At 35.4% G+C, this 13,952-nt stretch overlaps 1 protein-coding gene across 1 annotated transcript; it reads left to right on the top strand.

Moving 5' to 3' along the window:
* The first annotated feature begins 2,513 nt into the window (after positions 1–2,513).
* On the top strand, positions 2,514–4,831 carry LOC108831770 (uncharacterized). Its single transcript, XM_018605287.1, has 2 exons — positions 2,514–4,215; positions 4,293–4,831. The coding sequence occupies exons 1-2, from the start codon at positions 2,514–2,516 to the stop codon at positions 4,829–4,831; spliced, it is 2,241 nt and encodes a 746-aa protein (XP_018460789.1).
* Positions 4,832–13,952: the final 9,121 nt, after the last annotated feature.

Here is a 13,952-nt window from a genome sequence, read left to right as displayed (position 1 = left end):
TGGATCTCTTATCTCCAGCTATTGGAGTTCCAATTTAAGATATATTGTGCTTAGAATGAAATAAAAAAATAAACCAAAATATCTAATTCTAAATTACATAAATTAATATAACGATAATATTCTGATCTCTCATGCATATATATAAAATTTACAAAATAATTAAATTGTAATAGTTGGTTAATATGTTTTGAGTCATCCTATGACTTATATTTATAAAATAAATTATTATTATTATAAAATCATATATTTATATTGTAGTTAAATCAATGATTTTAGATATAAGTTGGATTAGTCGAGTCATTGTGAGTATTGAGTTACATATATTCTTTCAAATTCAGACTGAAGTACAATAATTTTTTTATGAAATCACATTATATTCAAATATATATTTTTCATCTAATATATATATAAAGAAAATATTTTATTACTTCAAAAGTATATTTTATGTTATTTAAAAATATATTTAAATGGAATATTACTATTTTGTGAACTTTCGTTTTTAATAAAATCATATTATATATACATATATTTTCGTTTTCGAATTTGATTTTAAATTTTATAAATGTTTCCTTTTTATTATATATGTTATTTGGCAAATGTTAAAAAGGAAACTAAATAAAAATCAATAATAGAATTTAAATGTAATATTTTTAATTCATTAAAGGTATCAACGTAATCAACCATCGTAAAAGTTAATGTGAGCGCGACACGTAGAAAATTGACTTCTCAAATAATATTATAGAGATATAAAAAAGAATATAATGTAGTTTGGAAAGATGTATAGCAGTATATTAAGAAAAAAAAATTGATATAAGTTATTAAAAAAATTTGGAAATCCATTGTAGTATGAGAAACTATTTATTTCGGCCAACATACAATATAAAAAATGAGTTAATCTAATTATCTAAAAACATGTTTCATCTAAAATAATCATAAAATAAAGTTTAAACTGTATATCCATATTTCAAATCAAAATAATAATCTAAAGTTGATTTATATCAAAATTCGATTCAAAAATATACATATATTCAAAATTTTATTTTTACTAAAATATTTTCCAATAACCATTATTTAAAAATATTTTCAATATATATAAGAAAAACACAATACAAAGTCCAATTTCATATACCAATTTAAATTATGGTTATTATATTTCACATTAAATATTAAAAATATAATATATGTGATTATTTATATGATAGTACGTATAAAATATTATTAATTATATGATTACTTATATGATTTATGTATAAAATATGATTAATTAAATGTGAGTGTTTATGTTACTAAGGTTTTGAGTAGGGTGGGCGTTCGAATACCAATTCTGGTTCGGTTCGAATCTATTTGAGTTTTAGATTTTGGGGGTCAAGGATTTCAGCCTCATTCGGATATTTCTAAATTTTGCTTCAGATTCGATTCAGATCTTTTCGGGTCCTGTTCGGGTTGGGATAATCTATTTAAATTATTTTTAAAATTTAAAATACATTATATACTTTACATTTCTCAAAATCTATAAATAAAATAATATATTACATATAAATTTGAATAACATATGTCCAAATACCTAAACTTAATATATAAATTGGTTTGATTTAAATATTTAGATAGATAATCAATCATTATTTTAAGTATTTTTGGGGTTTTGGGTATACTTTAACTATTTTAGATATTTAATTTTGACTATTTATATAAATATTCAAGTATTTAAATCAACTTAAAAGTACCGTATATATTCTGGATGTTTTAATATACATTAAATCTAAAAATAATTAATATATATATCAGTATATAAGTATATTTCGGATATATTCGGTATCCGAAATACTTTTGTTCGGATCAGATTTGATATTATTTTTGTATTGGGATCGGTTCGATTTTTTGGATTCAGATTTTTTTTCCTAGCCTAATATGAAAAACAAATAACAATATAATTTATAAAAAATACATCTGCACGGATGCGCGGGTCAAAATCTAGTTTATATTAAAATTGAAGACTAAGATGAAAATTACCTAAAGTTTCAAAAATAAATTTGAGGTTTCTTTTTGAAACATTCTACCTTCAAACCCTTATTCTGAGAATTCTCCACCCTTGAAATGAGGTTTCAAATTCTTTTTTTTTTAAATCAGGTTTCAAATTCTTATTTTGAAGATTCTTCACCTTTAAAATGAGGTTCTGGAAATGCTTTTAGACTCTACATAGCATATTTGCATCCAGAGATTTAAATAAATTAATATGGAAAGTATCACTGTAATGTTCTCAAAAGAAGAAGAAGTATCGCTGTAAGTTTTACCATTACCACTAACATGGTATTTCATCTTAATTAGTACTAGACTAGGTTTATTATATAGTCATGATGATTTTTTCGTCCAATAATTAAGCTTCATGATACCATTTCTCTCTCCTAGGTCAAGGCGACCCCTTTTGCGATCCTGCCGTCACCGTGTCATCGTTTGCTGCCTCCCGCCGTCGTCTAATCAGACGCCGGGTCCTTGAATCATTCTCACCTCCCTCCATGGGGAAGGGGAAGAAGAAGAAGGGGCATTCGCCTCGCTCTCCAGCTCCCTCCTCTCCGTCTTCATCGCCCCCGTTGAAAGATTCAAAACCTATCTCTGCTGCTTCAGAGCCTCCCAGCTCTTCAGGCAACTTCACTTCAGGGTCAGCTTCTGATGCCCAGATTACAGATCTGGTTGCTCAGCAGACCCGTTTAGATTCAGACATTGAATCCCCTGCTCTGGTCACTACTCGAAATGCTTCCGATGCCCAAGTCTCAGAGTCTTCTTCTGACTTGGTTGCTCAGCAATCCGAGTCGGACTCAGCAAAGGATTCACCAGTTGTGGCTACTCCTCAACCAGCTTCCGATGCCCAAATCGTTCACTTGCCAGTGAACTTGGTTGCTCAGCTTAACGAGGAGGTTTCCACTCAGGCAGCCACTACTGGGCTTGTCGAAACTAGTGCTGTGATCGCCCCTGTTACGGCTGATCCAGTAACAAAAGAGTCTCCTCCAGAGGAAATCAAGAAGGATCTCCCACAGACAACGAAGGGTACCTTTATCAATCGTAGCCTTCCTGAGAAGGATAATGGCAAGGAGGTTGATACTTGGTGTTCTCGGGCCAAAGGCAAAACCTTCCTGAAGAAGAAAAACGATGGCTTCCTGCTCCCATCAGGTGAAGCATGTGTTAAAATACCCAACTCTGTCATCGAGAAAAATAAGAGGTCTTGGGACTGCTTCGTTATTGGGCAATTCTACACTGATCCACCTTCTCAGGGCATCATCCACAACATAGTAAATGGTATATGGAGCAAGCAATACCGGGACATTGTGGTCTCCAAAATGGAGGGTAACGCCTTCCTCTTCAGGATTCCCAATATATCTACCAGGAACAGGGTCATAACTCAGATGCTTTGGCAGATTGAAGGAAAAACGATGTTTGTTGCAAAATGGGAGCCGGGCTTTATTCCAGCAAAGCCTGAGCTTACATCAGCACCAATTTGGCTTGAACTCAGGAAAGTCCCCTACCAGTTCTTTAATGAGGAGGCGCTAGAAAGCATAGCAAGCTTGGTTGGTGAGCCGAAATATCTGCACCCGGCAACTGCCAACAAGACAAACCTAGAAGTAGCTAAGGTCTTCACAATCATTGATCCTCGCAAACCCTTACCAGAAGCTGTAAATGCACAGTTTGAAACAGGGGAGATCTGTCGTGTCTTGGTCTCAAGTCTATGGATGCCTCCTGTATGTGAGCACTGCAAAGAGATAGGACATTCTGCTAGAGGGTGTGGTAAAGTTACAAAGCTGTGTGCGAATTGCTCCTCAAGTGCCCATACTACTCCGAACTGCCCGCAGAACAAAAAGCAGAATAAAAATGGAGCAGGCAAGAAGACTCGCAGAGGAAGATCAAAGTCTAAAACTCGAAGCTTGTCAGTTGCACCAAAGGGTCCAAAAGAAGGCGATGGGAAAATTTACAGAGCTATTGAGAATACAAATGTGGGCGATATTAATGCTTCTAAGGTCTTCGAAGTGGGAGGAACCAGTCTCTCCTCTCAACAACCAGAGAAGGTCTCAACAGTCGGCACCATCACTAGAACCTCATCTGCTGCTTGCTCTGACGTCGAGCGCGACTCCTCTGATACTGCATCCTCTGACTCCGACGCTGAGGAGGGACAGATTATGGAGTACGACCCAGGTCCTGACAGGAAGCTGAGAAACCGTCACTCTGGTAAAAACCGAGCCAGGGGCAAGGCCCCACCAAATCTTTAATTATGTGTAAGGACCTTTTTTGTTGGAACGTGCGAGGTTTTAATAACTTCAGTCATCGCAACGGTTTCAAGAAGTGGATTCGGAAAAATAAGCCCCTCTTTGGCGGCATAGTAGAAACTAGAGTCAAGCAGCCGAAGATCAACAAGTTTGTAGATTTTGTTCTTCCTGGCTGGTTTTTTACGGATAATTATAATTACTCTGATCTCGGTAAGATATGGGTTCTCTGGCACCCAAGCGTGAAGGTGGTTGTCCTTTCGAAGTCTCTGCAGCAAGTCACCTGCGAAGTTGGTCTGCCTGCTCAGGGGGAAACCATCATTGTCACAATTGTGTACGCTGCAAATGATAGAAAGCTAAGGGCGGGCCTCTGGGTGGAGCTTGAAACTCTAGCTTCCTCATCTCTGCTTGCTAATAAACCCTGGTCAGTTTTGGGAGACTTCAACCAAATCCTTACTCCGCAGGAACATTCATCTCCAAAGTCGCTTAATATAGATAAGCGGATGCGTGAGTTTGGTCAGAGTCTACTGCATGCTGAGTTGGGTGATCTGAACTTTAGAGGCAATACATTTACTTGGTGAAACAAGCAAAAGTCTAGCCCTGTGGCGAAGAAACTGGATAGAGTTCTGGTAAACGATAAATGGCAAGAGTGTTTTCCCACTTCCCTTGCTCTATTTGAAGACCCTGACTTCTCCGACCATGCGTGCTCAACAGTGTCACTAAAACCGGATTCTCCAAGGAAGAAGAGACCTTTCAAGTTTTTTTAACTTCCTACTTCAGAACCCGGAATTCATTGATACTATAACAAGGGAATGGTTCTCTATAAATGTGAGAGGGTCTGCAATGTACAGATTAGCTGAGAAGCTGAGAATTTTGAAGAAATGCATTAGAGATTTCAGTAAAGCTAACTACTCAGACTTGGAAAAAAGAGTTGCAGAGGCACATCAGGATCTTCTGGTGAGACAGAACGAAATGCTGCTAAATCCAACTACCATAAACGCTGAAAGGGAGCTACATGCTCAGTTAAAGTGGCAGGAGCTAGCCTGTGCCGAACAGTCCTTCCTTCTCCAAAGATCTAGGATCCTCTGGCTAGGTAACGAAGATGTTGGAACAGCTTATTTTCACAGAATGGTAGCTACTCGGAGAGCCTTAAATCATATCCATCACCTTACGGATGCTGCCGGTAACCAGTTTAATTCTCATGATGAAATTGAAGCCCACTGCGTCGAATATTTCTCTGAGCTCTTAGGTGGAACCACTGAGCCTCGAATGTTTGTTCAAGATGATCTTAATGTGCTGTTTGACTTCACTTGTTCTCAGGAAGATCAGAATATGTTTGTTGCGGGTTTCTCTGCACAGGAAATCAAAGATGTGTTTTTCTCCCTACCCAGGAATAAAACAAGTGGTCCCGACGGTTATTCATCAGAGTTCTTCATCTCATGTTGGCAGATTATTGGACCGGAAGTGATTGAAGCAGTACAAGAATTTTTTAAATCAGGCACCATGCTGCGCCAATGGAATGCAACAACTCTGATCCTCATCCCAAAGACCACTAATGCATCGTCTACTTCTGACTTCTGCCCAATCTCTTGCTTAAATACAGTGTACAAGGTGGTCTCTAAGCTGCTCTCCAACAGGTTGAAAGCAGTGCTTCCTTCTGTGATCTCGCAAGCTCAGTCAGCTTTCCTTCCTGGTAGGCTCCTAGCAGAAAATGTTCTCTTAGCAACAGACCTGGTCAAAGGGTACAGTTCGAGCAACTCTGAGTCTAAAGCCATGTTAAAGGTCGACATAAAGAAGGCTTTTGACTCCATCAGATGGGATTTTATCTTGGGAATTCTAAAAGCAATTTATGTTCCTGATATCTTCATCAACTGGATCTCTCAGTGTATCTCGACAGCCTCTTTCTCTGTGTCTATAAACGGCGCCTCTGGGGGATTCTTCAACAGCACCAAAGGCATTAGGCAAGGAGATCCTATTTCACCCTATCTTTTTGTGCTGGCTATGGAGGGGTTAACTCGGCTTCTCCAATCTAGATATGTTTCGGGATCAATTGGCTATCATCCTAGGACCTCAGAGCTTAAGATCACCCACCTGATGTTCGCAGATGACGTTATGATCTTCTTTGATGGGCGCGGTGACTCCCTTCACGGTATAACAGAGTGCCTTGACGACTTTGCTTCATGGTCAAGCTTGGTTATGAATAGAAACAAAACGGAGCTTTATCATGCAGGAATGGATCCCAGTGAAACCAGTGAGCTTGCTGCCTATGGCTTCCCTACAGGTACACTGCCTGTTAGATATCTCGGTTTCCCGCTGATGAGTCGCAAGTTGCGTATATCTGAGTATGAGCCTCTTATAAACAAAATTATATCGAGGTTCCAGTCGTGGGCGGTGAAAGCTTTATCGTTTGCGGGCAGATTACAATTGATAGCCTCAGTCATTTATGGCACTGTCAACTTCTGGATGTCTACTCTCATTCTCCCGAAAGGTTGTCTTAAGAGGATTGAGTCTCTATGCTCTAGGTTCTTGTGGTCTGGCAACACAGATATCACTGGGAATGCAAAAGTCTCGTGGTATAATGTCTGTATGCCGAAAACTGAGGGAGGTCTAGGCCTGCGTAACCTGCTTGCCTGGAACCGAGTGTTGTGCTTGAGATTTGTCTGGCTTCTGTTCTCTGATAATTCATCGCTGTGGGCACAATATCACAGGTACCACCACACTACTAATCAGAGCTTCTGGGCACTGCAAGAATCGGATTCTGACTCATGGGCTTGGAAGCAATTGCTAAAACTTAGAGCTGACGGTCTGAGGTTCATAAAGCCTATTCTTGGAACAGGTTGGAAAATCAGCTTTTGGCATGATATTTGGACACCTTTTGGACAGCTAATAAACTTCCTTGGAGCGAGAGGTCCCTCACAACTCATGATTAATATTAATGCAACTGTAGCTGATGCTTGCTCTTCAACTGCTTGGCTTCTTCCTCCTCCAAGATCAAACCAAGCTCTTGACCTGCACATCTTCTTAACCACCATTCAGTGTCCGTCCCTCTCCGAAGTCCCAGACTCCTATGAGTGGGGTACTTCAGCGCGGGAAGAGCCGAGGTTTAGCGCCCGCAACACATGGGAAGATATGAGACCATCGCTCCCTCCCCAACTTGCAGCTGATATTGTTTGGTTTAAAGGAGCTATTCCGAGAAATAGCTTCACTATGTGGGTTGCAAATATGGATAGACTGCCAACGAGGGCTCGCTTGGCTTCTTGGGGACTTCAATTAAACACAGCTTGTTGCTTATGCTATACTCATGAGGAAACTCGAGACCACTTATTCCTCTCGTGCGACTACAGCTCGGAAGTTTGGCGTCTTGCTATTGCAACACTTAACCCACCTCGTTCCAGATTCTGCTCTTGGCCCGAACTCCTCTCCTGGATCAGAAGCTCCTCCACCCCTGCACCAGCTCTGTTAAGGAAGCTTGTGGCCCAGTGTATAATCTATCACCTCTGGAAACAAAGGAACAACATGCTGCATAACCAGATTACTCAGACTCCATCAGTGATCTTCAAACTCATTGATAGAGAGATGCGGAACACAATCACTGCTAGGAGGAGCAGGAAGCAATTCCAAAACCTCATGCTTAAGTGGATGCACTGATCTTCTTTAGTTCATCTTTCATTTTGTTATCACCTTGTTTTTATCTTTTTTTGCCAAGGTGTAACATATCTTAGGTCTACTTATTTGTAAATCTGAACTTTCATTAATATGATATTTACCTTTTAGCAAAAAAAAATAATTAAGCTTCATAGAGTTAGTTATTATACGGGTGAGACGCATGTGAAATGTGAACGCATGTGAAATTTCATCTTAATTAGTACTAGATTAATATTTGCTCTTTGCGCGGGATAATATTATATATAAATTATTTTTAGATATTATATATTTTTATATATTATGAAAAATAGATATATTAAATAATTAAAAATTCAGTATCTGCTACGTATATAACTAAATTGGTACAAAAACATAAATAAATTTCATTAATCCAAATAAAAACTTTTTCTATTTTTGATTATTTTTATTTTTAACAAAAATTTAAAATCATTGATGACAAAAATATTTTGTGGGATGTTTAATAGTTTTAATAATTTCCAATTTTAAAAACACTCAATGAAAATTTAAAATACAAATATTTAGTTGTCAATATTTGTTCAAATTGTTTCTCAAAAAAATCAAAAATAATTTCGAAATTAAAACAATTATGTATTTTATATGGTATATAATTTATTAAATATATATATTATTAAATAAGACTTCCTTCTTATATAATTTTGTAATCATTTGTATTTTATTATAACATAAATTTTAGATCATGGTTCAAAAAATTTTTTAGTGTAAGATTTTTAACAACTTTAGTAATTTATAGTCGTTTTTAATTTAAAATATAAAATATACATAAAATCTAAATTTTTATTATATAGTTTATGTGGTTGTTTAATTTATTTTTTATTTTAACAAATTATAATTTAAAAAAATGATAGAGAATAGAATAATATTTATCCAATCTTTATTATTCAAAATAATTAATTATCATATATAGTTAAGCCATATTAGGTAATTCCGTGATTTTTATATAAAAACAATAAAGAACATTAATAATTAATTTATGATTAGTTTAATAAAAGGTCTATTGTATATTTAAGTGTACCAATATATTTTTAAGGATTTTAAAAATGATTCTGGTGATGACATGTGCGTACAAAAAAATATTGTAACTATTGTCTTTTAATATACAAGGGATATGGAGTCATGCATCCATGCACATTGAGTTTTCAATTCTATTAAAAATAAATTACATAAGAACATATACTTAGTTTATTATTAAAATATAACTATATTATATATAATGCATTCGGTCGGGTGGATTTTGATTCATAAGGAAAAAATAATTAATATATAGATATAAAAAATGTTGGTCCATAAAAAATAATGAAATATATAAAAGTGTTGGTTCTTTTATTTCCTAATTCCTAAACACTCAAGTTATAAGGAATGAATAATTAATAGATACATATGGACATAATTTTATAATAGAATTTTGTATTTAATTTAAAATATATTTTTAGTTTAAAATCTTACAAATTAAAAAAAACCCATTGTCATTTGTGTGGTCGGTAAAAGAAACTTTTGATTATTTATGAGAATAAATAAAAAAGGGCTTTTCACGTCTCCTTCCTCCTCTTTCTTTTCTTTTATAGGGACAAAGACATAAACTCTATTCTTCTTAAGTCTCTAAACTCTCTGTATAGATCGATTATAATTTCTGCTATGAGCCTATGATCCAAAAGCAAAAACCGTACCTATTCGTGTTATATTAGTGGAATATCAGAAAGGGAGAAAGCAGTAGTATTTAGAAAAATAAAATAAATCTAAGATTTTTTTTTTTTGAAAAGGATCTAAGATTTATTTGGCATTAATTTTTCAAGAGTTCAAGATAGACAACGGATTGGTTCACAGTATATACATCTTCACCTATGATTTATTCTGATAAATTTTGGAAGAAGCGCCACAAACAATTAAATTATTTTAGTTTTTTTTGGTAAAACTTTTAAAAATCGTAAACCATTTTCTGGAGAGAGAATGTGAAAATCCCGGTGACCACGCATCTGATGTGGTGCGGATTCGAATTCGGATCCATTATGAATCTACGAAACACTTTAACCACCCGACCACAAACACGGTTAAATTATTTTAGTTATTGGTGGACAATGAATCGGCTCATGATAAAAACAAAATAGATATTTCATTTTTTACAGAAAATTAAATATATTTTTTTTGGTCAACCCAGAAAATTAAATATATTCTGCACAAAATCTTTTAATTTAGATCCGAGAACCTTTGCAATAAAAGTTGCTGAAGCCAACCAAAACGAATTAAAAAAAACGGTGGAAGACATGAATCACGCGTCGAAAACACACCTACCCAGCGGTGGTCCTTTTTTTTTGTCAACACCCAGCGGTGGCCCTAGTATTCTACGGGCTGCAAGCTAAATTAATACATTTAAGAAATAAAGGGGAAAAAAATATTCATGCGCAGAAGAATACTTATCTCATAACCTCTACTCTAGATATAGGGGATGGTAGAAGCTCTCATTTTTTTCTAAAAAGAAAGAGAGGGACTCGTGGTGGTCTCCGTTCCTCTTCTTACTTGTCGCCTTCTGGCGGTGACTTTGCTTCCGGCGCCGCGCCTTTCTTGTGGTGGACGTCCAGCCTTGACTCCGGCGTTGCATCGCTTCGATAAGGGTGGACGGTCGGCTTTGATTTCTTGTGTCGCTTGGTCTCTGTACGGCGACGGTCCGGTGATAATCCGACGATCTGTTTGTTGTATCGGTCGGTGGTTTGCGATTTTGCTTCAGGGAGAGATATTGATGGTTTGATGGTTACTCTCCGTTGAAGAAAGCAAAGGGATGGAAACGTCTGGTCATCGGTTCGACGACGTAGCTTCTGTTGGATGAGATCTCGACAGGCGATGAAGCTCTCCATTGATGGTGTTACGGCGATGAGGACGGCGGTGGTAGTGTCGGGATGTAATCCCGTGTGGATTTGGGGAACCGGATGAGATCTTAGCTAGGCTCATAGATTTTCTCTCTGTGGTTCGACTCTCCGATGGTGGAGATTTGGGAAGCTCCGCTTATCTCCGGGGCGAACTGTTCGACTTCCGGTGAAATCTCTCGGAGCAGTGAGCTCTTCGGTTTGGTGACACGTGTTATTTCTTGCTTTTGAGGATTTAACACGTGGTGATTCGTGTTTCACTTTAGACCCGTGGTTGGTCGGGTGTAAATGTTTGGACCTAAGTTTTCTTTTGTTTGGGTCCTTTTCGGTTTGGACTTTTAGACCTTGATTGTTTGTACTTTGTTTTTGGGTTACGGTCCCTTAATAAAATATCTTTAGATGGCAAAAAAAAGGACCTCTACTCTAGATAGTAGTAACCACAACCAACTCAACTAATAGACAAATCTGTCAAATTGTGGCCAAAATTTTTATTTCATATTCCGGAAGCATCTGCTTCATTTGAAGGCCGGTCTGCACCTACCCAAATGGTTTAGAGAGGAAACAAAGAGATGTGATTTTGGTTTGGTTTGGTTTTGTTTTTTTAAGGGGGTGGTGTGGTTGGTAGGGTTTGAGGTCCATATGCCTCGATTTACTTTTTTTTCTTTTTTTGCAACACAATAACGTGCCTCGATTTACATCTTACAAAATTGCTTAATTATTCCACTACGTCAGAATCATGCACTTATAAATATTATATATATAGATACACATAAAATGTATAATGTATGTATAAGCACAGCTAAGTGGTTGGATTCAGTGCGCAAACACTTGTCAACGGAGTAATCTCGATCTGGTTCCATCTTATCTTCGTTTTCTGTTCGACCTTGGTTTTGGCTTTTACCATCAGTTAAAAAAGGTTTTTAAATCACATATTAAGCTCTATGCCGACAAATTAAAGACCAAATGCAACTTTCGACTCCTTAGGAAGTAACGACTCTTAATAACAAAGCTAGTTCTTTCGACTCCTTAGGACGTAACGACTCTTAATTGTTGTAGATGAAAAATTAGTGATATTACAGTATATCTTTTTTTTTTGAAAATAAGTATATCAGTATATCAATATTAACAATACTCATGGTCTTGCGTATGTGCAGATGCAACAAGCATGATGAGCTATACAAACTTCTTTCACGTCAATAAGTTCTATATACATGTCTATGTTGATTTGTACCCATGTACATAATAGGTATATCATACTCAATAGGTAAAACATTCTCCCTCTAACCGGACTAACCTAAATGCTTTTAAACGAATGTTTCCATATTTTAACAATTGTTTCTTCATATCGAAATTCGCTTGCATGCTTCTATACAACTTTATGCAAAATAAATAAAATCCGTATGTATATGAACATATTGATTTATATATGTATTTTGAAAACTTAAACGCATACCATCAATCAAATAGAATATCGCATGTGTAGTGTAGTGTGTCTTGTATGGTTAAAAGTTAAAACTATCTATGTAAAACCATACCAAAAAATCCTGAGAAACTAAAAGTTCATATCGTCATCCGGATTATTCATAAATCGATATCATGTAATAGTTGATGATATGATCATAAGAAGGATGTATGAAAGAAATAATCGATATAGGTTAACAAGGGTGGAGAACTGGGGTTTCCGAGGACAGATCGAGGCCAAGGTCGAACAGACAACGAAACAAAGATGGAAACACATAAGATTGCTCACGTTGACAAGCCTAGCATCGAATCCACCAACTCTTGATCGTCTCCATCTTCTGATATCGATCATTTATATATCCAGTATTATTCTTAATAGTAATATTTTCAAAGAAAAAAAGTACTTTTTTTTTGAAAAGAAGGAACCCTAGCTACTTATAGAAGAAGATATACAATGGAGGATGAGAAACCACGCAACCAACGATGAGTTAATATAAGGATTCTGAAAAGGCTTGAAAAAAAAACATCTTGACTAGAGAGTCTCGCACGTGTCAACCAATCACACGAAGACACGAACCCATTGTTTTTTTTTTTTGACGGCACCCATTGGTTTTTTTATAGGGCTTATTTGCCAGATAGCTTATTGTGAGAGCGTAATTAAGAATCTGACTATGATTTTCACATAATCAATTATCTGACTCTTTGTCCATAATTAGCCGGTTATACCCTCTGTTCTAACAAGTCACCGGTTTCCATTCTTAAACTAAACGACGTGGATTGTTTTCGTCTGCATATTAAGCATCATATAATTTACTCTGCGTGTAGTATATATTCAACACATATAATGTAAGTGTATGCATCGAGAAGAGTGGTTAACAGTTGTAAGATTACCAGAAATAATGTTAACGTAACGGCGAAACAAAGATACTCAATGTATATGATTCTATACTACGTGTGTAGATAAAATAGTAATATTTCAATATAGTCTGGAATAAAAACATCTCATGCTTCCATACTCAATGTATATGTTACCGGTTTCCAATCTTAAATGGCTATATCTGATTTGTCTTTTTTTTTTCATGGCATTCTTAGCAGAAGATGACATGTGCATCATGCAAGGCAATCCATGCCAACACCTCACATTCTACCATGGCAGTATTCAAGGTACTAATCCTCAGTTTATATGTACCATCATGCAAGGCGTATTTTATATGTACCATCATAAAGTAATCATATAATTAAAAATATTTTATACATATCATCATATAAATACTCACATATATTATATTTTTTTGAAAATTAATGTGAAATATAAAAACCATAATTTAAGTTGGTATATGAAACTGGACTTTGCATTGTATTTTCAAATATATTTTGAATTTTGAATTTGTTTTTAATAATGGTTATTGGAAAGTATTTTGAGTAAAAAATAAAGTTTTGAATATATGTATATTTTTGAATAAGTTTTTGATATAAATCAACTTTAAATTATTATTTTGATTTGAAATATGTATATAATTTTTATTATTATTATTTTAGACAAAATATGTTTTTAGGTAATTAAATTAGCTCATTTTCATATATTTTAAAATGGTTCAAATAGATAGTTTCTCATAATATTATGCATTTCCAATTTTTCTTAATAATATGTATATAAAATTTAAAATTTTTATTATTATTTTAGACAAAAGATATTTTT

This window comes from Raphanus sativus, chromosome 2, assembly GCF_000801105.2.
Source record: "Raphanus sativus cultivar WK10039 chromosome 2, ASM80110v3, whole genome shotgun sequence".
In the NCBI taxonomy this organism is placed as follows: domain Eukaryota; kingdom Viridiplantae; phylum Streptophyta; class Magnoliopsida; order Brassicales; family Brassicaceae; genus Raphanus; species Raphanus sativus.
This window is presented reverse-complemented; position numbering and strand designations above follow the sequence as displayed.

Coding starts and splice junctions, on each gene's coding strand:
- LOC108831770 (XM_018605287.1), top strand. CDS start 2,514: ATGGGGAAGGGGAAGAAGAAGAAGGGGCATTCGCCTCGCTCTCCAGCT. Junction 4,216..4,292: donor GCTGAGAAACCGTCACTCTG/GTAAAAACCGAG, acceptor GGAACGTGCGAG/GTTTTAATAACTTCAGTCAT.